The 24,093-nt window shown below is 52.8% G+C and overlaps 8 protein-coding genes across 8 annotated transcripts; 6 read left to right on the top strand and 2 right to left on the bottom strand.

Annotated features, from left to right (window-relative positions):
• Positions 1 to 291: 291 nt before the first annotated feature.
• Positions 292 to 1,536, top strand: CORC01_00671 (zinc carboxypeptidase; the record flags this gene model as incomplete). Its single annotated transcript, XM_022612328.1, has 2 exons — positions 292 to 1,056; positions 1,192 to 1,536. The coding sequence occupies 2 exons, from the start codon at positions 292 to 294 to the stop codon at positions 1,534 to 1,536; spliced, it is 1,110 nt and encodes a 369-aa protein (XP_022480945.1).
• A 621-nt stretch (positions 1,537 to 2,157) lies between these two features.
• Positions 2,158 to 2,934, top strand: CORC01_00670 (glycosyl hydrolase; the record flags this gene model as incomplete). Its single annotated transcript, XM_022612327.1, has 1 exon — positions 2,158 to 2,934. The coding sequence occupies one exon, from the start codon at positions 2,158 to 2,160 to the stop codon at positions 2,932 to 2,934; it is 777 nt and encodes a 258-aa protein (XP_022480944.1).
• A 129-nt stretch (positions 2,935 to 3,063) lies between these two features.
• CORC01_00669 (uncharacterized protein) lies at positions 3,064 to 5,119 on the bottom strand (the record flags this gene model as incomplete). Its single annotated transcript, XM_022612326.1, has 2 exons — positions 3,064 to 4,830; positions 4,904 to 5,119. The coding sequence occupies 2 exons, from the start codon at positions 5,117 to 5,119 to the stop codon at positions 3,064 to 3,066; spliced, it is 1,983 nt and encodes a 660-aa protein (XP_022480943.1).
• A 5,265-nt stretch (positions 5,120 to 10,384) lies between these two features.
• Positions 10,385 to 11,826, top strand: CORC01_00668 (BAR domain-containing protein; the record flags this gene model as incomplete). Its single annotated transcript, XM_022612325.1, has 4 exons — positions 10,385 to 10,511; positions 10,576 to 10,746; positions 10,808 to 10,923; positions 10,993 to 11,826. The coding sequence occupies 4 exons, from the start codon at positions 10,385 to 10,387 to the stop codon at positions 11,824 to 11,826; spliced, it is 1,248 nt and encodes a 415-aa protein (XP_022480942.1).
• A 1,058-nt stretch (positions 11,827 to 12,884) lies between these two features.
• Positions 12,885 to 14,143, top strand: CORC01_00667 (cyclin ccl1; the record flags this gene model as incomplete). The annotated part of the gene is made up of 3 exons (XM_022612324.1): positions 12,885 to 13,442; positions 13,495 to 13,803; positions 13,862 to 14,143. 3 exons carry the CDS (start codon positions 12,885 to 12,887, stop codon positions 14,141 to 14,143), a joined length of 1,149 nt encoding a protein of 382 aa, XP_022480941.1.
• Positions 14,144 to 15,686: 1,543 nt separating this feature from the next.
• On the top strand, positions 15,687 to 15,812 carry CORC01_00666 (uncharacterized protein; the record flags this gene model as incomplete). Its single annotated transcript, XM_022612323.1, has 1 exon — positions 15,687 to 15,812. One exon carries the CDS (start codon positions 15,687 to 15,689, stop codon positions 15,810 to 15,812), a length of 126 nt encoding a protein of 41 aa, XP_022480940.1.
• A 388-nt stretch (positions 15,813 to 16,200) lies between these two features.
• CORC01_00665 (fasciclin domain-containing protein) lies at positions 16,201 to 17,480 on the top strand (the record flags this gene model as incomplete). The annotated part of the gene is made up of 3 exons (XM_022612322.1): positions 16,201 to 16,321; positions 16,381 to 17,149; positions 17,201 to 17,480. The coding sequence occupies 3 exons, from the start codon at positions 16,201 to 16,203 to the stop codon at positions 17,478 to 17,480; spliced, it is 1,170 nt and encodes a 389-aa protein (XP_022480939.1).
• A 2,314-nt stretch (positions 17,481 to 19,794) lies between these two features.
• CORC01_00664 (uncharacterized protein) lies at positions 19,795 to 21,641 on the bottom strand (the record flags this gene model as incomplete). Its single annotated transcript, XM_022612321.1, has 2 exons — positions 19,795 to 20,759; positions 20,810 to 21,641. The coding sequence occupies 2 exons, from the start codon at positions 21,639 to 21,641 to the stop codon at positions 19,795 to 19,797; spliced, it is 1,797 nt and encodes a 598-aa protein (XP_022480938.1).
• Between the last annotated feature and the right edge of the window lie 2,452 nt (positions 21,642 to 24,093).

Below are 24,093 nucleotides of genomic sequence, written 5' to 3'. Positions count from 1 at the left end.
ATCATGAAGCAGCACTAAGCCTCCAGATAACAAGGTAAACGGGGTTGCCAGGTTTAAATCCAGGCCTTCGGTGATCAACATCTTCGCGGTCATCATCGTGCAGCGGCCCCGTGCTTAGAGTATGACATTGGGCGGAGAAGAGCAAATGTAATGGTCGCTCAATTGTATATCACGTTCTTGCCAATCACTCTCGCCAGACCTACGGCTGCGTTTTCCTCCTCCTAAAGTTTCCTTCCTATCGACAGCTCTCCCCTGCCCAAAACTAGCTTGCCCGCTCCCAATAACACCACAATGAAGACCACGCAAGCTTGCGTTCTCCTCTCGCTTACCCTCCTGGGCGAGGCCTGTCTGCTGCCCGGAGAAGCCTCCGGGGCCCGCATCACCCTGCCGCTGAACTACGAGTCACAACAACACGGGTGCTGCCATCGGGACGGGCGACCGCATCGACAGCGGCAAGAAGTTCTCCGGGGCCTCGGATCCCGGCCCGCCGGCACGAAACTCCCCTCCCTCCTCAATGTGAATGAGATCAAGAGTGCCGTCAATGATGTCGTCCAGGATTATGACATTGGTTACTTTGAGTTGCAGTACAAGACGTACCAAAACGCCTCCTTCTTCAACGCAAAGATCAGCGGCGAAAGGGGGAACTGCAGCGATCCGCACCACGTGTGCTTTAACGCCGCCATCCACGCCCGCGAGAGCGGCTCCTCGAACGACATTACCTACTTCATCTCCAACCGCGACGTGAAGCACGCCGTGGCGACTGGCATCGTCTTCGCGTGGTTGAGCAACTCCGACCGAGTGGCGTACGACCAGGCCATACATACCTGCTGGTGGAAGAACCGCAACCCGGCCGCTTCAGGGGGCGACCCAGAGGCCATTGGCATCGGTTTGAACCTCAATACCAACTTCCTCTTTGACTTCCCTGAGGATTTCGCCACCACCGTCGCCCCTAACGTTGCCTTCGTAAACTCTGCTGACGCGACTTACCACGATGCTAACGCTTTCTCTGAACCAGGAACGAAGAGCATTAAATGGGTGGTGGACGAGTACGAGAGAGTGCAATGGGTCCTCGACACCCACAGCTGCATTCGCGAGATCCTTTATGACTAGGGCAGCGATAGGAACCAGCTGCGCAAGCTGAACATGGACTTCTTGAAAAAGTCGTAGGACGCCGACCGCTGATCCGTGTAGGAAACGTTATCGGACGAGGGCGTCTACGGCGAGTATATTCCCAACAGCGACTGGCCTGAAGAGATGTTTGCCGCCGCGCGGTTGGGCCACGTCATGGACGCCGTCGTCGATCGTCCCTACGAGGTTGAGCAGAGTTCGTACCTATACCCAACTTCGGGTACCAGCGACCACTTCGCCAACTCCCGTCACTTTACGGACGCCTGGCTCGGCAAGATCCACAGCTTCGTGCTCAAGTTTGGCTCTTGTAATGAGGGGGTGGACTGTTCGTTTTACCCGACGCCCGACCAGTCATTTCAACATGAACCTGCTCGCCGCGTCCGGAATTGGCGTTGGCAAATCGAATAACTGTACTGTGTTAGCAGGCTTTCGAGATATACAAAGGGTGGCGGGAAAGGGGAGGTTGGCAGGGTAAAATCACGAGGAAGCAAAATCGTGACCTCCATCCGGCGACGGAAAAAGTCTCGGGGTAGACCACTGGACATTTGTCAGAAAGACATGCTTGCTGCTCGGAAATACGTGCACGACGTGAGGTATAGATGGAATTACAATGAATGGCTTGGAGTAATCATGTCAAAATGCCTGCGTGCAGGCTCATCGCTCATGTCAGGATACTTGAACAGTCGGATCATACTCAGCCGAAGCAGCTACAAGCAGCGCGAGCAACCACCACAGGATCTTGGCGACACCAGGCCAGAAAGAAGTGCAACGCAGGTGAGTGCATGTCTATATATCGCAAAAAGCAAAAGAAACAATTGCTATGACCGCGGCAGGGCTCGAACCTGCGACCTTCTCGGGATCTGGTGCACATAATGTGAACGAGAAATCATGACCACTAGAACACACAGCCGGTGATTGAGAATTTTGGAAAAAGATAGTGACTAAGACCTGTCCGCAGAGCTCCACTTACCCCCGCCAAACTATCCAACATCACGATCTTCCTCCAACAATACCAATCATCCCATCAACATGACGCCCAATTCTGAACCGACGAGGGCGCCATTCCGTGTTCTCGTCTTCAGCAAGACCTCGGGCTATCGACACGACTGTATCTCAAGTGCCGTCTCCGCCGTGAAATCCCTCGGCGCGACCTCAGGACTTTTCACCGTCGACGCCAGCGAAGACGCCGAGGCCTCCATCAACGCTCGCTCCTTGGAAAGCTACACCACAGTCGTCTTCCTTCACTGTACGGGACACTTTCTCAATGCTAAACAATTGGCGGCTCTGAAGGGTTACGCTAACGCTGGTGGCGGTTTCGTGGGCGTGCATGCCGCCGCATCAGGGTTGAAGGAGGATGAATGGTATGGCAAGCTTATCGGTGCGCACTTTGACCAGCATCCGCCGCCCCAGGCGGGCGCTTGTATCATCGAGGACCCGGAGCATTTCATATTGAGACGTGGAGGCGGAAAACATATGGCGCAGGCGGGCGATGATGCTCGGAAAGGCTGGACGGATGAGTGGTACAATTTCCTGTCGCATCCTAGGGAGAATGACAACCTCCACATCCTGGTTCGGGGCGACCCGACGAGCTTCGAGGGCGGCGCCATGGGGGATGATCACCCACTCGCCTGGTACCAGGAGTTTGACGGTGGGAGATCGTTCTACACGGCGCTGGGCCACTATGATGACGCCTATGACGATGAGTGGTTCATGGACCAGATTCTCAGAGCAATTCTTTGGACGGCTCGCCTCGAGAACGAATTGATGCCGAAAACGGTCTCTACGACGGTGTCTTCCGGTAACTGAGGGAGCAAGACGAAGGGTACGCTTAGCGCCGGTGGTCATGAATCAGTAAATATTACAAGACGTGGGTATCTAGAGATCTAAAGACGAGGCAGAATCGAAGCACACACTTATATGCACACGCGCGACTGACTAGCCCATCGTCCCATCGCCGGGCTCCCCGCTGAATCGGACCTCAATCCTGGACTCGAGAGATTCAGACCAGACGTCACATTGGAAATCGGGTATATGTAGCAGGATGCCCAGCTCTTGACTCGTGTACCAACTGGCCCGGTCCAAGTTGCCGGAGCCCAGCAAGAGATACTCCCTGTCGACGAGCGTCATCTTCAGATGCGACACGACCGGCTCCTCTGGGTCCCGCACCGCCGTCGCCTGCAGGTTCGGCCGGTAGTAGTAGATGGTGAGGCGGCCAGGCCGTTGCGCCTGGGACTCGGCATCTACCGATCGTTTCCTGTCCCACTCTGTGCAGGCTTGGCTGTATCGCTTGACGAGCGAATCAAGTGTCCATTCCGTCGTGGTGCAAGCCGTAACGAGTTGCTCGATTAACATCATATTCTTGCTCGTCCTGATGCGGACGCTGACGCCGCGGCAAAGAGCCTCCAGGAGAGCATCGACTACTGTTCTACAAGTCAGGTTCGGCGTCACGACATCAATGTCGGTCCGAGCACAGGCAAACAAAGACAACAGAGCCGCATTGAGAGGAGTCGTGGGCGCCGTGATGCGCCGCCAGACAGGAATGTGGCGGAAGCCGGGGTACCAGTGATGAGATGAGGGTAAGATCATTGTCGGACACGGTGGCAGACTTGCGAGGCTCAGCCGCCGATACGCGGTCTCATCGTCCGAAGGTGGACTGGGAGGAACAGTTCGGCCAGTGTTTTCGTCGACTTGGCCTGGCCCCTGGTTCGCCTCACCACCGCCGTCAACATTGTCGCCGGGGAACTGTTGCGCGCCGGCGCCATGCTCCCAGACGTTGGCGTAGAATTTCACCAGTTGAGCAACGGCTGCACCCTCGAACCCAATACAGCCTTCAAACCACGTCTCCCAGCTCACGTTGCAGCTGGGCATCCAAGCGCGCTTGCGGTCGACGATGATAAACTTTGGATGCATGACGCTGAAAGGCAGGAAGAATAGGCTCTTGACGATGAGTTCGATGCGGGCCGCCTTGAGGGTGGTGTCCGGGGGCAATCCGAGCTTTGGCCACGCTGAGGTTGGGTACGCGTAACCGTCTCGCGACCACGGATGGAATATCTTTTGGAAGAAGCTACGCGACGAAAAGCAGATGCGAACGCGTAATGGGGCGACGGCATCCTCGCCGGACGTTTGAATCGTCTCTCTGCGTCGGTCGGCAAGGAGCTCCAGGGTTTCTTTGATGGCACACAAGGTATCGGACGGAGCCCAGAAGCACGTCACCAATATCACCTCGCGTTTCGCAAGCAATATGGCCGGGAGGAGTGTGTCTCTGTAGATGCTGGCGCCGTTGCCGACGGTGAGTGACTTGGGACTACATGTTGTCACCAGACTCTCAGGATGGAAAACGTGGTAGTTTGGAAAGTCGTTAAGCTGATCACCGCGTCTCGATTTGAGAGAGCGAATCCAATGGTCGAGAAAGGCCGAGGGGAAAGAGTGTGATGTCATTTCTGACATGGTGATTGGCGTGAGGCTGAAAGGTTGTCGTTGGTGAGGATCAGGGGTGCCGGCTCCAACTTCCGAGCTCTCGATTCCCATACGACGTGGGACGGATGACTGATTGATACGGGCCACCGACAGCCAAAATGTCGTCATGCCACCGTAGTGGAGGAGGTCCCGACTCTGCCGCCCTTGTAGGCGGCTCTTAATATTCGTAGACGTAAAAGGAGCGAGAGAGACGCGGCTGCCAATGGCCGGTTTGGAGAGTGGGCGCTAAGATGAGAGTGCTCTGATACGTCGGGGGTCGATATGGCATGGGCCTCGTCACGAGAATTGTTTATGCCACTTGCGAGTTCCAAACATCAGCGCAGGGCAGATGGAACAGCATGAGGAAGGATTGGGCGTGCGAGTCGCTGCCGGACCGCCGGCCTGATCCCAGCACCGGTATGCCATACTTGGCGGGAGATTGAGGCGCAGTCGCGGGAAGCTTCAGTGGTGCAGCGGCTGTCCCAGCGCGGGATGACTGAGACAGTGAGACTGGCACTGGCAGACGGGCGCCCATGTTGCTGCATTGTTTGGTGTCCCGACGGTGACAGAGGCCGGGCGCCGGTGGTAAGGTCTGGCTGGCAATTATTATGTTGGTGCTTGAAAGTTGGAGGTTATGGGATCTGCGGCGCCATTAACACGAGCTTAGCAGGCGACATTTCCCGGACAGACGACTCGTCTCCCCAGTCCAGGGCGCCCAGAGAACCTTCCCACTGGAAACGGTGGTTAGAGAGAGACGGTCACCATCGTGGCCAGAAGTAAAACGGAGCGAGGAAGCCAGTGTACAGACGACGCTGTCTCAGAGACGACCAATGCAAGACAGTGAAAGATGATTGGAAAGTGAGCTCCGCTGGTTAGAGTAGATGCTTCGTCATCCAGGTATCTGATATCGCATCATGTATCAATGTCTGCTTGCAGACCAGTCAAGTTAGCGAGGCGGTTCGATGGTTCCCAGTCACTCCGGAGTGCGTCGAGCTCCACAGGTGCCTTGAGGGACCCAAAGACGGAGGATACAACGATGTGAGGCATACTGTGAGCAACTGATTCGTCAAAACGCAAGAGGCATGTTGCTTGGGTGGTTGGCAGTATCCTCAACAACAACCGGGACAGCCCTGGAACCACACTGTCGACAGGTGTCCAGCTCGTGTCAAGTGATCTAGGGCGAAGAAAAAGCTTAGACAAGGTCCGGTGTACGGATACATCAAGGGAAGACGTAGACAGATGGGCGTCGTCACGTGTGGACGGTTGAAAGCAACATGGAAACGGCGTCTTGGCTGGCGTCGGCCCCAGTCCTTCAGACATGAGGTGAGGCAAGATTGCTGAGCACGGTCGAAATCGGGTCCAATGCGGCGACACATGCGCACAGAGAGGAGAGAGAGGGAAGGGCAGTTTGTCTGAGCCTCGCACTCGTCGAGGACGCGCTTTTCTTTCATTCGTGAGACCGATCCAGTACCACTGAGCCGCACTTGCACCAGGTTATCCAATGGGCAAAGTGCGGGGCATAGCTTGTCCTTGAGCGCCTGGTAACTTGGTAGGAAACGTACCTTAGCCGGCAAATGGCAGACCGTGACACGTTAAGATCATTGCGGAGGGGTGGAAGGGTCTGGGCCGCGGGCGGCAGCTGGGGACAGCTTCATCGTCTGCTAGTGTAGTTTCCGGTGTAGATTACGTAAGGCCCACGAGTGTCGGAAAAGTTAGTGATGCTCTCTGTCCTCGTTCGGGATAGATAGACAGACGAGTTGCATGACGCCACTTCGTCTTGTATTGGATACCACACCAAGCAAGGCAGGGCTAGATGAGACCAGTGAGCTCACAATAAGCTCAACCTCCCCGAGAGATACACAATGCACTTGGTAGAGTGCTCCCAAAAAGGAGCAGAGCGAGTAATATCGGATACGAGAGCTTATTGGTCACGCTGCTGGAGCGATGCATACGCAGAATACCGGTAGTGTAGTGTAGTGTTGTCAAGATGGTGACCCGGGGTCGGCAGGGTCGGGCCACGTCCAGGTTGGCTTCTTAATGTAGAGGGCTCACTGATGGTCCTCACTGCCAACCCCAACATATTCCAGTCCCGTCCCTACCAACCAGGTTGGACGAGAATGCCGCGAGACCAGAAAGCCAGGGGAAGGCTGGAAGCAGGGCCCGGACAAGACCTCCGATGGCCCCCTCGTTGGACCCTCAGGGTAGGTAGCGCTGCAGAGAACAGTGGACCGGCGTCGTCCCACTCGGTCCCCAACGACCCGTCTCGATTTAGCACAGCCTTTGCTGCGTGTGGATGGTGGTGGCACGGTGGGAGGAGGAGATCTCGGTCGTGTTCCTGGATCCTGGCAGGTTAGTGGTGTGTGTCTGTACCGCGGGCCTTGTTGACCGTGACTGGCTGACAGGTCACTGGTCTCAAACCGAAGGAGAGAAGAGAGGCAAGCGTAGCGGGTGATTGGGCGGGCACCAAGCGGCGCGAACAACTCAGAGTGGGGTGGCCAGCACCGTCGAGTCTCGACGGCAACCGGCGGCAAGATACGGATACCTAGTACATTGTCTGTGTGAGAGGTATTGAATCGCCCATCAACCGCCGGAAGGCCCGCCCAGACTGTGACGGCAGGTGTGTGAGGAGTGGTGCTGGTCCCCGAGGTACGGCAATGTGGGCTCTGGAGAAGTGTCTTGAGAAACCAAACACGTCGGGAAACGGCAGAGGCGTAGATTTCATTAGCCCATGGCCTCCGTCTCGACTAGCATCGGCCCAGTATTAAGGGAGAAGTCGGCGTTATCCATGGGGAACTCAGGAAAGCTGTCGACTTTGCGCTAGAACGCAGGACGCTTGGTGGAATGGTTCAATGCTATCCAATCGAAAACCAAGCATGAAATGTCGGACGGGTGGTGTGACTGCGTTCGTCTGGCAACGGGCGCTCCCCTCGACGATGAGGGGACGGAAAGTCGATCAGATAGGAAATTGGACGCAGCCTTGCAGGCAGGCAGTGTTGGATGTTGGTTTATTCGAGGAGGAGAAACCCCTCCCCCCCAAAAACGAAAAAAAAAAAAAAAAAAAAAAAAAAAACCGTTGACATACGACTACAGTCTGTCTACGATTGCGGCCAGATTGAGCCGAGTGGCACGCTTGATTCGGCTCCTTTCCTTCTTGCCCTCATAGGGGTAGTATCTCGCAATAAGAATCGGTCTTGCCTGCCCGATGCCGTGACGTTGTCTCAGGACACAATTATTAGGCTGAGGAAATCGGCAGGAGGGAAGATGAGGAGGGCTAGTTCACTTTCCTCCTACGGACAGTCTATCTGGCAAAAGCATCGAAGCTGTGGAAGGTGCGGATACCTGCCTAGGTTCGAATGTACCATGCTGAGGTGCTAACCAATGCCGCGGATCGTTGGCCCCTAAAGGTACGGATACACTGTAGGTTTGTTGATTGCGAGTGGAGCCCACCCTCCTTCTGATTTGATGCCTCCACTGGCCAAGTTGCAGAATACAGCACGGACAGTGACACGAGACCCCTCCACATCGGGGCTCCCCTTGGCTCCCCTTGGCTCCCTTCATATCAATCGCCCGGGGGGACTAGAAAGCTACATACGTTATGGATTGAGTGTATTGCTAGTGTACGTACGTACATACACCACGGCAGCACGGCTAAATTACGAATACCTGCACAACCTCGTCTAGACGGCTGCGATCACTCCTCGAGTCTTCCCATGCTGGGGTTAGACCTATTAGTTGGTGCAGATTCGGCAGGTGCGGGTTGCAGCTGCCAACCAGCCCGGCGGTGGGCAATGCGACAACGCCATCTCCAAAAAAGCCAACACTCCGCCGAGAAAACCTGCAAGACTGCGGCTCGAAGACGGGGTGTGCATTAGCAGATGCACCTGCCACGATCCAGACCCTGCTCGCCTGCTCGCCTGCTCGCCTATTAATGGTGCTACCTTACCACACTTACTCTGTACGGGTATCTAGTATCCGTACAGCGAGGCTTTTGAAGAAAATACTATAGATTCTCGACTGCCCGTCTGCAGTCGGTCCAAGATTGGGCTGACCCATTTTCGCTGCTTCCTCACGTTAGCAAGGTATTACCAACGACGCAGTACATCATCTTTAGAGGCTCCTTAATTGAGTAGAAAGTACTCTGTCATCTTCGGTACGCCAGCCGCTTTCTTCAGGTAGTGTAATAAGGTAAGTAGCCACAGCCACGGTCACTTTGGAAGGTACCCCGCCTTCAATCTCTTTCCATTCTCGAACCTGAGATAGTGGGACTACCTCACTTCCCAGTTCCCACCCGACCCCCTCGCCGCCCATCGACCGTTGAGCGTCGTCCCTTTCCATTCCCTCTGATCCACCCCATGCGTGGCATCGTTTGCCATGTTCCCCAGTGGCTCAGCATATTTACATGTCCTACTTAGTATGGATGCATGGCTGGATGGAAAAGAGCAGCTGGGAAAGGAAGATTTGGTGTGGAGTGACCACCCTGCGAATCAAGTACATATGCATCAAAGGGTGCCAGGCCGGCGATAAGAAGGGCAGGCAGTGGACGGCAATGAGGTAGAAACGGTTGAAGACGGGAGTACGGATACCGGTACGTGCCTGAGATCACGTATTCCACAGTTCAAACTTTGCATCCGCAAGGCGGGCAAGTCTGGCAAAAACTCTGAAAATGAAAATGGGTACGGAGTACCGTATGTCCTGTCCTTCCAGGTCCCTTCTCCTTCCAGGTCAGTCACCGATCTTGCCGTGACGTCCAGTCTCGTGCTTTCCGTCCCTGCCCTCTTTCTTGCCTTACGGATACTCCTTCAAGCTTTCCAAACACAAGGTCCTTCTGTCCCTTCCCTCCCGGGGAGTGACACCCGACCACCCCACTCGATACGTACCTGCATGCCTTAGCTCATGCCTTAGCTCGCCTCCCAAACCCACCTCCCGCAACAGAACACTGCAGCAACGCCATGCACCACACACACTCCACCAGAGCATTGAGACACACTTCAGTACAGTTACGCATCTCCTGCCACGGATACCTGACCTCGACCTGCTTCTGCTGCTTCTCCCAATTAACCTTTTGCTGCATAACCTACGGATACAGGCTACATACCGTACGCCTTTCTCTCGAGTCTCCCTGTGTGAGGTACCAACTGAGCTGCATCTGGAACTGGAACTGGAACTGGAACTGCCAACGACTGCCCGAGCTACGTACTTTCACCCCGTACATCAAACCATACGGATACACGGTACGGATACCTTACCTTGCAATTGATCCATCCACCGTTCGCTTCTCCTCGTCCCGTAACCCGTTTTGTGAAATCATCTTCTATCCCTCCAGCTCCCACCACAGTGACCACGCACCCCCTTCCGCCCCTTCCACCCCTTCCACGGTCCTCCTTCTTCACCTGCTTCTTCCGCTTGACGGCACATCTCTCCATCCCTGCTCCTTGCATTGTCGACCGTGTGTATTATCTTTTGCCACTGCTCCCTTTCTCTACATTTCTTTTCATCTGCTCCCAAGGCCTCGTCTTGCATTCTCGCTCCCAAAGTTCCCGCCGTTTTTCGTCATCCACCACTCGCTTGTTCAACATCCCTCTCACCTTACGATTCTTGCAACGAGCTCCGCCAAACCACCCTATTCGTCATACTTTCTCTACAACCACCCGTTGAATGCTGGCATCGACCGAACCTACTTCCAACTCGTCACCCTAATAACTACGTCGACCGTCAGGCTACCTCCCCTTCAATCCACGTTTTCCACTCTCACTGAGCGTTCCGACGGTCTGTCTAAGCGCACCAAACCACTACCGCTGCCATGAACTTCACCAAGAAATTCGACCGCGCCTTCCAATGGGCCGGCGAAAAGATGGGATCCGAGTCCAAGACGGGACAGACGGACGAGTTTAAAAATCTGGAGATGGAGATGCAGCTGCGATATGACGGTATGCTACCTCTTCGACGGGCAGTCAGCGGTCCAACGAGATACTAATATTATTTCTGCACCAGGAATGGAAAGACTCCAAAAATCCACAAACACATATGTCAAATGGGTCGCCCGCCGTGGTGAGGCCTTCGATGACAAGGAGAAGGGCCTGCCAATCGCCTTTGTCGGTCGCATGATGATTTCCCACGGCGAGGAATTCGAGCCCGACTCGGAGTTTGGCGCCTGCCTGCTCTGTGAGTTGCCTGACCTCCCATTCTCTATCGTCTCCAGCATCGCTAACCGCAGAATGCGCAGCTCTCGGTCGAACCAACGAACGTCTTGCCGGTATCCAGGAAAGCTATGCCTCTGAAGTTACCGATAACTGGCTTGTTTCTGTCGAGAGGTCTTTGGCAATGATGAAAGAGTATCAGGTACGTACCGACGTCATGGCTCGTCCAGATGTAGTTTCAGCCCATCCCATCTGACACACTCTCCGCCAGGCCGCACGGAAGAAGCTCGAGTCGCGCCGATTGGCCTACGATGCTGCAATCAGCAAAATGCAAAAAACGAAGCGCGAGGATTTCCGCCTCGAGGAGGAGCTTCGTACAGCCCGCGCCAAGTACGAAGAAGCTGGTGAAGACGTCATGCGACGCATGTCCGACATCAAGGACGCCGAGACCGATAACGTTCGCGATCTGACCGGCCTACTCGACGCCGAGCTGAGCTACCACGATCGCTGCGCGGAGGAGCTTCGTCGACTTCGTCAAAACTGGGCTGGCGGCAACGCGCCCCCTTCACCAACTGACCGCCGCTACGGAAATGGCCGCGGGCGGTCCAACACGGCCCGTTCATTCAACGACTATTCGGCCCGTAACAACCAGGTCGAGGAGGAGCCGGAACCAATGCCTGTTCGCATGCCCATTCGTTCCCAACGATCCGAGGTCAAGTTTGGCGCGTCGAATGACACAACCTCGAGGCCGTCTATCAGTAGGTCTCAGACGTTCCAGGGGCCAGCTGCCACCGACAGACGATCCGTGGCCGCCACTCCACCAGTACCCGCCGTTTCTCATATTGGATCTCTGCGTGGAAATCTGAGGCCTACCGGCAGACCGATGGCAAGCGATGTGTTTGCCGATGATGACCACACAACAGTCAGCGGTAGCGGCAGTCCGGAATGGAATGACCGCAGTGCCAGCCCGGCCACAAGCATGGGAAGCAGCTTGACTCGAAGCACGAGCAACCTTCAGGCCAAGAAAGCACCTCCGCCTCCTCCCCCGAGCCGAGCCAAGAAGCCGGCGCCCCCAGTCCCCGCCAAGCGGGAGGTTGGATACTAGATATACACCGCTTTTTGAGATTCGTAGGAAGAAGATAGGCAGTGGGTCGGCGTAGCGATGTGCGATACTTGTTTTGGGTCTTCTTGCATCAATAGACTGTTCTTTCAGAATCGGGTCAGGGGCTCCTGGTAGGGGCAGGGCGTTTGGGCGTGTTAATATCCGTGGGCTGGATCCGCAACTGTTGGTTCCCTCATCGCATAGCTTCTGTCAAGAAGAGTGTATTGATTAGAAATGGCTGGGTTCGTGTCCAAGTTCTAAGCATGGATTCTATTCCCTCTGTTACCGCCAGCCACCGAAAGCGTCGAAGTTCGTATGGCTAATATAACTTTGCTTTGCGGTGTAAGGCATAACTCTCAAGATGAGCAGGTGTGGAGGAGATCAATTTCAAAGTAACCCTACTCATACTCAGCAAATCAGTACAGCTTTGGCACGGCTGCATAGATGTGACGTCAAGGCCTTGTTTTTAACGTGTAGAATCGCGCAGATTCCCTGCTGACTGTTCAACGTTAGGAGGAGAAATTTTACGCCACTGGCCGGTTTTACGTCGCTGGCCGGGATTGTCAAGTGAGATTGTATCCGTACGTCCGTAGTCTTTCTTCAATGCTTGGCAGAGCTTCGCGGTGGATCTACGGCTTAATATCTCCGTACCACTGTGATTATCGCACCCGCGATATACACAACCCGAGAGGGTCGACAGAAGGGACCGCGCCACATCACGTGCTTCACATACGGCTCGAGCTTAGCTTGCGGGTGGCTTCGCCTAAGGTGTCAGCCTACCTTAGGTAGGTACCTTACCTACCTTAGGCAGCTAGCTTATCAGCACCGATAAGGTCGCCAGACTTTCTTGCTTTCATCTGAGTACTGCCAACTCTGAATCGACCCGTTCGCTACCATTAATTGAACAACACTGGTCTTTCTACACATCACAAAGATACCTCAACATCCCATCTGTGCGGCCATTGCTTCGTCCACATTGCGCTAACACATACCTCGTCCTTCTCACGGCTACACCCGAAGGTACCCTCAATCGATTGCTGGCAACTTGCCAGCTTGCCACGATGGCAACCGAAGATGCGCGATACCGACTTTCAACGCAGTATCGACTGTGGTCCTTTTCTCCGGCCAAGCTAGCGGAACTGCGAGAACAGACAAACTCTCTGGCAAAAACAAACATCACTAGTCGCCTTGTGGAAACGAAACGCGTGGACCTCGATGCGGCCGATTCGATGCCCGAGTTCTTGACGCCTCCCGAGGAGACTCAGTTGCTCAAGTTCTTTACCGTCGAATTGATTCGCGCAGCCGACTTCTGTGGTCTCCCAACAGAGGTCAGAGCGACTGCGACCGTCTTCCTCCGCCGATTCTATGTCACCAACTCCATCATGACATACCCTCCTCAGGACATTCTCAAGACCTGTTTATTCTTCGGAAGCAAGGCTGAGGGATTGTATACCCGTCTAGCCAAGCTGGCCGACAAGTTCCCCAACACAACCGAGGAGGAGATTCTAGCAGGGGAGTTTCTGCTTTGTCAAGGAGTTCGATTCGCCTTCGACGTCAGGCATCCGTTCCGCGCATTGGAAGGAGCGATCCTGGAACTTCGGCGCCATGCCGACCTTGAGGTATATTGCAAGCTGTTGTGCTGTTGTTGCACACTACTGACAAGCTCTACAGCGAAGTCGAATCGACGCCGCCCATTTCCGTGCCCGAGCGTTCCTCAAGTTCAGTTCTCTCGTGACAGACGCCTACTTGCACTACACACCGAGCCAGATCATGCTTGCCGCACTTTCTTTGGCTGACCGAGGGCTGGCCGAGAAACTCGTTCAGAGTGCCTTTACTCCTGCTCAAAATGGCATAGGGAACGAAGGCGCCAAGGACCTCGCCCGACACGACATACGTGACAAGGTGATGGGAACAATCGAGGCGTGCAGGGAGCTGCTGGCGACCGAGCCGCCCGAGAGGTTGGACGACTACTGGGGAACTGTATGTTGCTTTTGGAAGTTGCCTTGTGCTGATAGTGACAAGACTAACAAAGGGACAGGTTGAGGCCACGAAGGTAATCAAACCTCTGATACGAAAGCTGAAGAAGTGCAGAGATCCCGATCGCGCAGATCTAGTGGCTCTGCAAAAGGCTCGACGAGAGTTGGCTTCGCAGAAGGAGACGCGCAGACCCAAAGCTGAGGCTGACGGGTCCGTGTTCGGCGGAAACGGCGGAGTGCTCGGTGGGGCGCTCGGCGGAGCGCTCGGCGGAAACGAGGCGCGGGATGCCAAGCGACGAAAGGTCACGGAAGGCGACGATGTCTTTGGTCCAGCTTTGGGTTAAGTCAGGAATAAGTTGTCTTCTGCCTCGAATTCAATGATGTGTTGGCGCGGGGTAAGTCGGGCGTAAGTACACATGGCGAAATGGCATCGGATGTTGACGCGAAGCCTCGCCAAGGTCACGGAGGATGACGGATGGACGACGACTTGGCCCAATTCGGCTTTACGAAAAGATACCCAGAAATTTCCCCACAGCCCCTCACGCTTCCTCCTATGTATGGCGGACCACAACGTGGCGATGCCCAGACTTGACGAACTCCCGAGCTCGAAACGCGCCAGCGAGCGCCCCTCAATCAGACAATCACTGAGAAGAGGTTCGCCTAGACAAGACCGGAGGCCTCAACGAGTTCAACTCTATTGCACTAAGGACGGCCAGGCAAGGGCATGGCCAAAGGAAATGCAACTGCCAAGCAACGGTCCCCGGGGAGAGGAATGCGCCATTGGCTCACTTGATGAAATAAAAGCCAAAATTGCGATCTGGCAAGTGAATCGATGACGCACCGTTCTCATGGTAATATGGTCAATGGCTATAACGCAGCATGTTGGAGTGGACACAGCCAGCGTTTAGAGCTCTTGGGTTCCAAGGAGCTTGCTCCATGCCGCTTGCTTGGCCACGCTTTCGCCATAGCGCTAAACCGATCGCGGATGCGTGTGTCAATGAACTTGGGGCCTGACCGGGACACCTCACCCGCACCATGGAGACGAGACTGTAATTAAGGCGAGGCCAAGGGGAAATGGGAATGGTCTGACTGGCCCTGCATTGGGGCCGATTATCTTCCTGGATGATGCGGGGAAGCGGCTGCAGTGCTACGCGACTCTGTGCATCTTCTCTCTCTCTCTCTCTCTCTTTCTTTCGCGTTATTTCTCCAGTCGTCTTGACAGGACCTGAATAAGTATCGACGCTGGGAAAAAGCCTTTGATGAACCTAAGGTAGTCAAGGTTCTTGCAGATTGCGGCGACAGTAAGGCAAACCATGAGACGAGCAGGAGAATACCATTTTCAAGATATACAAGCTGTAATTATTACTCAGAGCAGGGATTTCCACGTTGCCAGCCCCCCGGCACACCAGCTTTACACGGCTGGGTGTTCAGCGCCAGCGGAGTCTCCCCCGTCTTCAATGGCGCTAAACGGTCTATCCTGACGACATCGACTTTTTCTGCCTTTCCCCTCCCCCAAGCTGCGCCAGTCGGGCGTAGGCTTACGCAACTTCCAAGACACAAGATGCTGTCAATGGCGTCCAATGCCTTAAGCTTCTGGCAGCCAGGCAGTTCCCTGGCCTTCCGTATTTTCCAGTAGGTTCGTGATGTGAGTCGGTAGAATGCTAATTTGACCGCAACGGGACGCGGAATCGCATGTTCGGACGGGAATTGCCTCTCATCTCCATCTCGTGGATCCGTATTGCCAAGTAGTCTAGGTCTGCAGTGCTAGCCAGCAATGACTTGTGCAGCTTCCAGCTCGTACGCAAGACAAGATGGCTTTGGAACGGTAGTCGGTACGCGAGCAGGCGAGTTTGAACATGTCGTCGGGCTTCGACCATCGCTGGGCCAATGCAAGTTCGCCCTTGGCATACACGCCGGCCAAAAGCGACTTCACGATCGACTTGGCACTCAGCTCGCGATCCCATTGAACAGCTCATTGGTCGTCTGCCAGCGTCGTGCTCTCTTGCGAGCTAAGGAGGCTTCTCCACCCCCTAGTCTGCCCCGGTCTAAGGTCCCGATCCCTGGCGCGGTCGTGATGTCGACCAAGACCCATGTCTGGGGACAAGAAGCGTGGCAGGCCTCCCAATTCTTCATACAGCCTGGGCAACAAGCTTGATTCGGCTTGTTTTGGTACCCAACGACGACGCGATTGGTATGATCCTCATGGGCTTGAGCTCCCCAAGATGGTTGGCATGATTCGTGCAAAGTCCCAACGAGGAGCTCGCACTTTACTTTAAATGCTGTCACCTCCGCCAGGTCTCTTTACAGTAAGCTCTTCTCGACCAGCTTGAATTTGCAATAGTTCTAACACCCAGTACTCCCGACACGCTAGACCCAGCTTTCCGCACGCCGAACCAACAACATGCAGGTCAGGAACATTCTCCCTGTGGCCTTGGCCAGTATTGCGCTTGCCCAGGAGGGCAGCCAGCGAAACTTGACGGCAGCTCTGGCTTCCCAGAACTCTAGCTTGTCATCTCTCATAAGTAAGTGGTCCGTTTCTAACCCTTTTGCTGGTCACATACGGAGCTCTAACAGCTCACAGCACTCCTCGGCTCCCAGCCGGGCCTGGTCGGAGCTCTTTCACAAGCACAGAACATCACCATCCTGGCACCTAGTAACGCTGCCCTCGAGGCATTCCTGGCAAGCCCGGGTGCCCAGGGCGCTGCTTCGAACCCCGGCCTCATCACAGCCATTCTCCAGTATCACGTCCTCACCGGTACCTACTACGCTTCTCAGTTCACCGAAGAGCCGCGATTCATCCCCACCCTCCTCACCAACGAGACGTACACCAATGTCACCGGCGGCCAGCGCGTCCAGGCCCAGACTGTCGATGGCAACGTAACTTTCTACTCTGCTCTGAGAGAAAACTCGACTGTCACGGCTGGCAACGTCAACTTCACGGCTGGCACAATCCACATCATTGACAAGGTCCTCAGCGTTCCCCAACCGATCCCCGACACCCTTCGTGCTGCCAATCTCACTGCTGCTTTGGGCGCCATCGAGGCTGCCAACGTTGGCCCTGCTCTCACTGCCGCAAAAGATCTGACAATCTTCATCCCCAATAACGAGGCCTTCCGCTCTATCGGAAACCTCACCGCCAACCTGACTGCAGCACTTCCCAGCATCCTCCAGTACCATGTCGTTGCCGGCTCTGTCTTGTACAGCCCCGACATTACGAACACTTCCTTGACTACTCTCAACGGCGGAAATGTTACCATCCGCGTCATCAACGGGACAGTATATGTCAACGAGGCAGAGGTTCTCATCCCCAATGTCCTCATCTCCAATGGTGTTGTTCACGTCATTGACAAGTAAGTCCCAGAGCTCATGCCCATTGTATTATAAATACTAACCTTGTTCAGCGTCTTGAACCCCAACAACACTTCCGTGGAGCCCGACACGACCGCTTCTACCCGCCCTCCCGCATACACCGACGCTGGCACTGCTACCGACGGCAGTAACCCCTTCACCAGCGGCATCACCGGCCCCACCTCCACTGCCCCGTTGGCCACCGAGACCGGTCCCAACAACGGTGGCGGTGTCCGTTCTACCTCCTCCAGTACTGAGGCTGGTCCCATACGCACCGCTGCTGTCGGCGCTGCTGCCCTCTTCGGCGGAATGGCTGCCTACATGAATATATAAATATAATAGTCCATAATGCGACAAAAGCTGTGAAGGAGAGAAAAGTTGTTGAGGAGAGCGTTTGGGTTTGCCGGAGAAGGAACTGTACTCCATTATACAGAGTTGATATTAGCGGGTTATAGTCTACGTTCGTTTTTGATCAACTATACCCCAAAGGTGGCGATGAAGGTTGAGAGATTTTCAAACTTTGAGGTGGATAATAATACGCAAAGGAGACGATAGTACATTCACTTTAATGAACCAAATTTTGAATGTATCAAGAGTTCAACCGCTCGGAAGGGGGATTGGTGAGGAGAACTTCCCCAGTGTCACTGAGTTAAGCATCCAAATTCTCAGCCAAATTGCTTGTGTGCATGTGCCATCAAGGCTATAAACCGAATTGTCACAGTATCTGATCATCAGTATTTGATAGATTACTTCAAACCCAGAGTACCTTCAAGAGTGGATTTCCTAAGGCGGTTCTGTTTTATGACCTTTTGTTGGTCTGGTATGTATTAGCCTTCGATCCCCGATATTGGCTTCTTAATCGACTCAGAAACTAAATGATCGCCTATTGGCTGAAGAGGTTCGGGACCGAACGTTCGGTACGGCATATTGAAGCCGATGGAGAATTCGAAATGTCTGCACAACTGGGCCTCTATTGGAAGCGGTCGCACGGTCTGTCGGAAGCGTCAAGATGTGACGTTGAGGACGTCCCATTGACCTAGTGTCCGTACGATTTGCCAAGGACGTCCAGTTTACTCAAGGGATGGTATTCAATTATAAATCAAGCGAAATTGCTCTCGCTCTGGACCAGGCGAATGACCCAGACTACTACGAGTTGTTCAAATTGATCGTGACTCCTTTCAATATCGCAATTGTGAGTGAAGCGAATGGCTCACCGGTCGGCACTCGCCATATATCTGAATTCCCAAACACCTGTTCCAATAGGAATATCAGATGAAGAAGTCTCAGATGGCATGAATGGACTGATTTGACTCCATACTCTTCTTTAATCAGTCCAAACAACTTCATCAACGACGCGTAGGAACGGGTATAGCCGCGGCGTTCCTCGATCTTGAGAGCAGGATATAATAGGCAGCAGTGGCTTGGAACACTATCAGCTCTTTTTCGTCTAATTTTAGGCCATCTCTGGCTTCTGGAATGAAAGGAGCATGCCTGAAACTGGGTAGGATTGCCGCTTAGGCTTTCCTCGAAAATTCAATCAAGCCCAAGATAGATAGAGTACGAGCAGTGACGTCCCAATTCAATGACGAACATACTTGCGCGATCTCGAAAATGACCATGGGATAGTATGGAGGAAGCAAGCCTCCTTCTCACTTGTACTTCACTACTCGACGCACTTCAGATTTGGGGAAGCTCAATCCGTCCGCTGTTCGAAACCTGTCAGAAGCGCCTCAATATCCGAGATCAAAAGGACATACTGGTTTGTTTTCAAGTGAGACTTGAGTATTGGCTAGAAATCTTGATCATGGGCACACACTAGAAGTAAAGCATCGATTGGGCATCCAATATTAAGACACTGAACTGAGACAAAATGCACAGTATGAAATCTCCAACGTCATCCAATGCGGACTTTCGAAAACCTTTTATGACCTGCGTTTATTTAACTAGACGTGCCATTCACAATCGAATGGGGGTGATTGTTGTTGCTATACCCATAATTAGGGTGACCGTACGGTTGGGTCGACGCCGCGGTCCAATTGGAAATAATGTTAAAAGACTGAAGTGCTGCTTAGGCTTACAACACTTCTACTTTTTCAATACCACTCACTCATGGGCGTCTTATCACCATTTATTTGCGACATCGCAATCGCTGTATGATTCAGGAAAATGGTTAAAGAAGGTGGAGGTGGCTTTATCAGCCAAGAATCCAGCGTGACTGTAAAGACAATATCCTTTGATAAAGAGACTATCTCTTGGATTGACAGGTGCGAACACTTAACGTTAGAGGCAGAAGCACTGCGCTTAGACGCGCAAGCCTGTCAGCTCATCTGAAGCTAGACATGAAGGAGAGCTATAGGCTATTGAAAAACTAGATATTGAAGAAGCGAGCTCTTTACTTAAGATGGAACTCTGCCCCGAAGATGATTTCGGTTTTCTCATCAATTTGGCACTTTGATAATGAAGGTGTCTCGACCTAACAAAAGGTGGAAGTGTTCAATAAGAACACAAGTCAGGGACACTGAGACAGGATTTCAGAAAATGGTGCGAAATTGTGTTTCCTTTCTACGGAATCACGAGAAGATCTTTCCCTCGTTGCGTAGGTGCTGGATCGCTTGAATTGACAGGCGGCTATCGGCCTTGGATCCAATCAAAGAAAATGCTTGACAGACTGACGCAATCCATTCGCGGAAACCGGAAGACCTATGCCAGTACTTGCCCCCATCTCCTCGTTTATTATGGGAAGTCTTGCCAATCTCAGGAAAGCCTCCTGTTCTTTTGCCTTGGCTGCTTTGGTCTTTTCTACAGTTCCCAAGTCGCGAGCATCATTGTAGCTTTCTCCCGCTTGAACCTGGCTTGCCTGTGGAAGTGGATTCTCATTGAGATGATCCCATCGCAAGCCATATCTACGAGCCTGTTCCTTCTCAATGTTCTCTTGCAGCTCATTAGAGGCATCCAACTGAACAGTATACATGGGGTTCCCGTTTTCGCCAGCAGAAGGAGACATGCCACCTGGTTTGTAAAGTGGAATAGAGCGACACGCTGAAACCAAGGCACAGTGGAACTTGCTACTCCGCTGGGAGCGAAGTTTGTCATCCGACCAGTTATTGCGATGAGTGAACGCAATTTTAAGCTCCATTTTGTTTAGCTCATGAAGACTTGCCACATTCAACCCTAGTGTCTCTGGGACATAATCTCGCGAGTTCTGTGCCAGAAATTCTTCTAGGACACTTCTCAAACGCATGATGTCTGTAAAGCTGGTCCTGAAGTCCACGAACAAGGACAAGCCTTGGCGGTTGATACCAGACCTGGTGTAGTTCTCCACTCGCTTTTGTGTGAGTTGTTCGTTGGAAATTTGAAAGTCGCAGTTGTTGTCAAGTCGTCTGAAGACTGTGTATAGAAGAGACTGTTGTTTGACAGTGCAGGCAATACCCGTAGCTGCACCAGCGTTACAAACATTGACGACGTCGCCGATGTCGTATGGATGATCGAAGAAAACAAAGACGATGCCGACAAGGAGATGATGGAATGTACGACCAACAGCAAATGAAAGACCAATAGCTAAGGAAGACAAGACGCTTTGGATTTCTTTCATCGCCGGGACATATGCAATCACTTTTGAACTTATTAGAGTCAACTTCAAAAGAGCGGGTAGGCGTACTTACTGATGAAAAAGATCATCACCGCGGCAATTATCAAGAGACAGAACCAATCGAAAGTGTTGATACAGTGGTCCATATTATTGATGTTGCGGTATATGTCCTGGCGCGTTTTGCCAGCTTCCAGGATGATCGCCGTGAACTCGTCAAGGCGGATATCATGACTTTGGCCTTCGTTTAAGGTCGTGAAGATTCTCGTGGCCTCCGGGGTCCGATGGGGTCCGAGGACTTCCTCGATGTCATTAAGAGTGAGGCTCGACTTGTCCTGGGCGACACAGGAGAACCAGATGCGCCTTGCAAGTGCACTTGACGCCTCTTGGTTACCCCAAGCACGCTCTATAATCGCGTAGGTACTCGCAGGGCGCATCCAATGGGCCTTGGGATCGTCGGAAATGAAATCCCCGAATAGTCCAACGAGCTTGTAGCCATCAAGTCCTAGTCGAGCAAGGTAGCTTGAGACCCTCATCCGCTCTTGGTCATGAGTTCCGCCAGCAGCATTCCGGATTATCATGTCATCCTCATCAAAGGTGCCGCGATGCGAGGGGTGAAGATATATCGATGCATCGTAGAGCGTGATAAGGGCATTTTGCAGGTCCTTCGTGTAAGCAATCTTGGCGTGATTTGCTCGATAGTGGTAGTGTACCGAAATGTAGGATATCAGCACTCTCTCGACGAAATAGAATGCAACCCAGAGAGTAGCTTGCTCTAAAATATCAGCCACAACGTCATCCCATGCAAGTGTGTTCGGGTCCTTGTTGACATTCACAGCAAGGAGTTCGTTGGTATTGATACACTGGAGACACAAGATGGTCAACGCCGCCCCCGAGAATGCATACATTGCGACTTACAGCGGCGAAAAAGATAAAGGTCACAATGATAGTACCCAAGAAGCATATTGGCCGGCGCAGAAGTTTTAATATTCTCCAATATCTTTGGTGAGACGAATTGATATACCTATATGTAGGAAGATATGCATATAAGCAATTGCTCGCGACGCATGCAGCAACTTGGGGACTGACCTTGCGATGAACCTGAAGAGATATGGCAAGCCGAGCCCCAGGCAGTCGAAGAGGACGGCTGCTACCCAGGTTATCTCTAGCCATAGGCTGATGTAATAGACCAAATTGCGATACTGTTTGTCCTGAATCGTCTGTGGTGTGGAGTCTTGGGAGAAGTCTGCATCATTGCTCAGCGTGATAAGGGGGATGAGAAATGCACTAAAAATGACGACAACAATTATGAAGTATCGAAATGCCCACCAGAAAAGACGTCTTCTGTAGTGAGCTACAATGGCGGGCGGTAGCGGTAGTGGTGGGGCGTCGATATTCCTAGGGGTTGCGTGTCCTTCTGTCACTGGAGAGGCCTTTGTTTCTGTCCAGCGTTTCATTGGATAATGCTCCGAAGAAATTGGGTCAGCTTGAGAGGGTAGAATAGAGGCTGAAGGAGGTGAAGCCGCTGTAAACCTGGGAGAAGAAGTAGAAGGAGGAGCAAGACAACTTTGTGTTCCTGGATGCGCGCTTTCGACCAGTTCACTCGGAACGGGTTCCCGATGGCTAGGAAGCAAGCTGCCTTTGGATCCGAGACCCATTTTGCTCTCCCAAAATTTCTATCAGTATGTGTATTGATCAGAACCAAGTCTAGAAACCGCCGGCATGTTGTCGGGTGAAGCATGCCACTTATGTGAAATAAGGCAACCTGATTGAGGTTCCTCGATCTTTAAAAGGACCAAGCTAATGCTGCAGACTAGCTTAGGGCGGATATTAAGCATCAATCTTGGCATGCTTTATACCAAGCCATCAACCAAACGCAGACGAAGGGTAAATATGAAAGCAGCGTGGAGAAGAGTCCCTTCGATATACCCCCAGACATCGTCGCGTGGTTGACCCTTCGACGCTCTTAGTGTTGACTAGCCTTGTTTGATGGCGGCACCAAGGTCCTGTATCTCCACAGTTTCTACAACAAAGCGTTTCCTCATCAGTGTAAGGAACTCTTGTGGCGCACGGCTGAAAGCCCAAGGATGGGCAAGCACCTCGTGCTAGCTAGATCGGGTTGAACTTGGGAGTTGGCGTTAAAAGCTCAAATCCTTCTCAGTCCCGGGGCCAACCACCACAGAATGGGCTGCCCTGTTTTGAAGGAGTTTGAGTAACTGAACTATCTTGGCCTTCCTTTTAAATATTCCAAGCTGTGAGCCTTGATATAGCTACATGATGCAGAAAGAAGACGAGGAAGACCCATCTATTTACGCACGTGCAGTGGAGCTCATTTGAGGAACCCCAGCGTCTCGCTCTTGGAAGAAGTAGCTAATATTGGAGATAAGCAAATACCCAGCAGGCTAATGATGAATCCTCGATATAACCGAGGTACTCTACGGATATAAGACTGATCTACATCAAGCCTTGACATCTACATCAAGCCTTGACATCTACATCAAGCCTTGACATCTAGCCTTAGCTACATATTAACGTTGAAAAACTTATGCGAGGCCCACTGTATTGTGATATTGAAATCCTGCTCCTATAACATGAGCCTACTTGGGTAAAAGCCACCGGCGCTGAATGGCGGGGAAAGGAGTGTAAATGTCATTCTGAGCCTTCTTCATATTTATGGAAGCTAGCCGAGATGTTTTGCAGCTGCTAACTTGATGGAGGTGCCAGGTAAATGCCACATGTTGAGCCCAAGAGCAGTACCCCGTATGAGTAGCACACTCTAAGTGATCCTGATATACCTACTTACTTTTTTATCCCAGCCTTGGCTTCAAGTATGCATGCTATTGCCATAAGGTTTGGGTTCCACGGACTGCAACCCGTCAGGTGCTATCAGGAGCTGTGCCCTGATGGCCCCTGTCAATCATTTGGAATCACTGGCCGAATCCTTCCTCCACATCTACTACTCCTATTGTAGCAATATTTACTCTTTGGTCGAATTGTGGAGATTCACTAGGAAACAGACAATCGCATGTATGTAAACGCCTATGGAGTACTAGAGGAGAGTCTATTCTAGTCGTAGATTGCCGGGTACAACCAAGGCGGATCAATAAACAGCATGGACTATCGAACGAACATCCTTCAGACATGCCGAAGAGGCATTTGCCCAGCTACAAAAGTGGCCTCGCAAATCGAATTCCTGTCGGTTACATCGGACCGTAATCGCTCATTCGGATAGAAAAGGAAACCTGTGCAGTGGTTCCTTTTGGATGGTGCGCGCACTAGGCTCTGCTGTAAGTGAACTCAAGCATGCAGCCAGTGTTGATAATCCCCACGGAAAGCGCCGGAAAATGGAGGCTATATTTG

This window comes from Colletotrichum orchidophilum (assembly GCF_001831195.1).
Source record: "Colletotrichum orchidophilum strain IMI 309357 chromosome Unknown Scaffold_4.1, whole genome shotgun sequence".
Classification (NCBI taxonomy): Eukaryota; Fungi; Ascomycota; class Sordariomycetes; order Glomerellales; family Glomerellaceae; genus Colletotrichum; species Colletotrichum orchidophilum.
The sequence above is the reverse complement of the archived record's forward strand: the minus strand, read 5'-3'. Positions and strand labels throughout refer to the sequence as shown.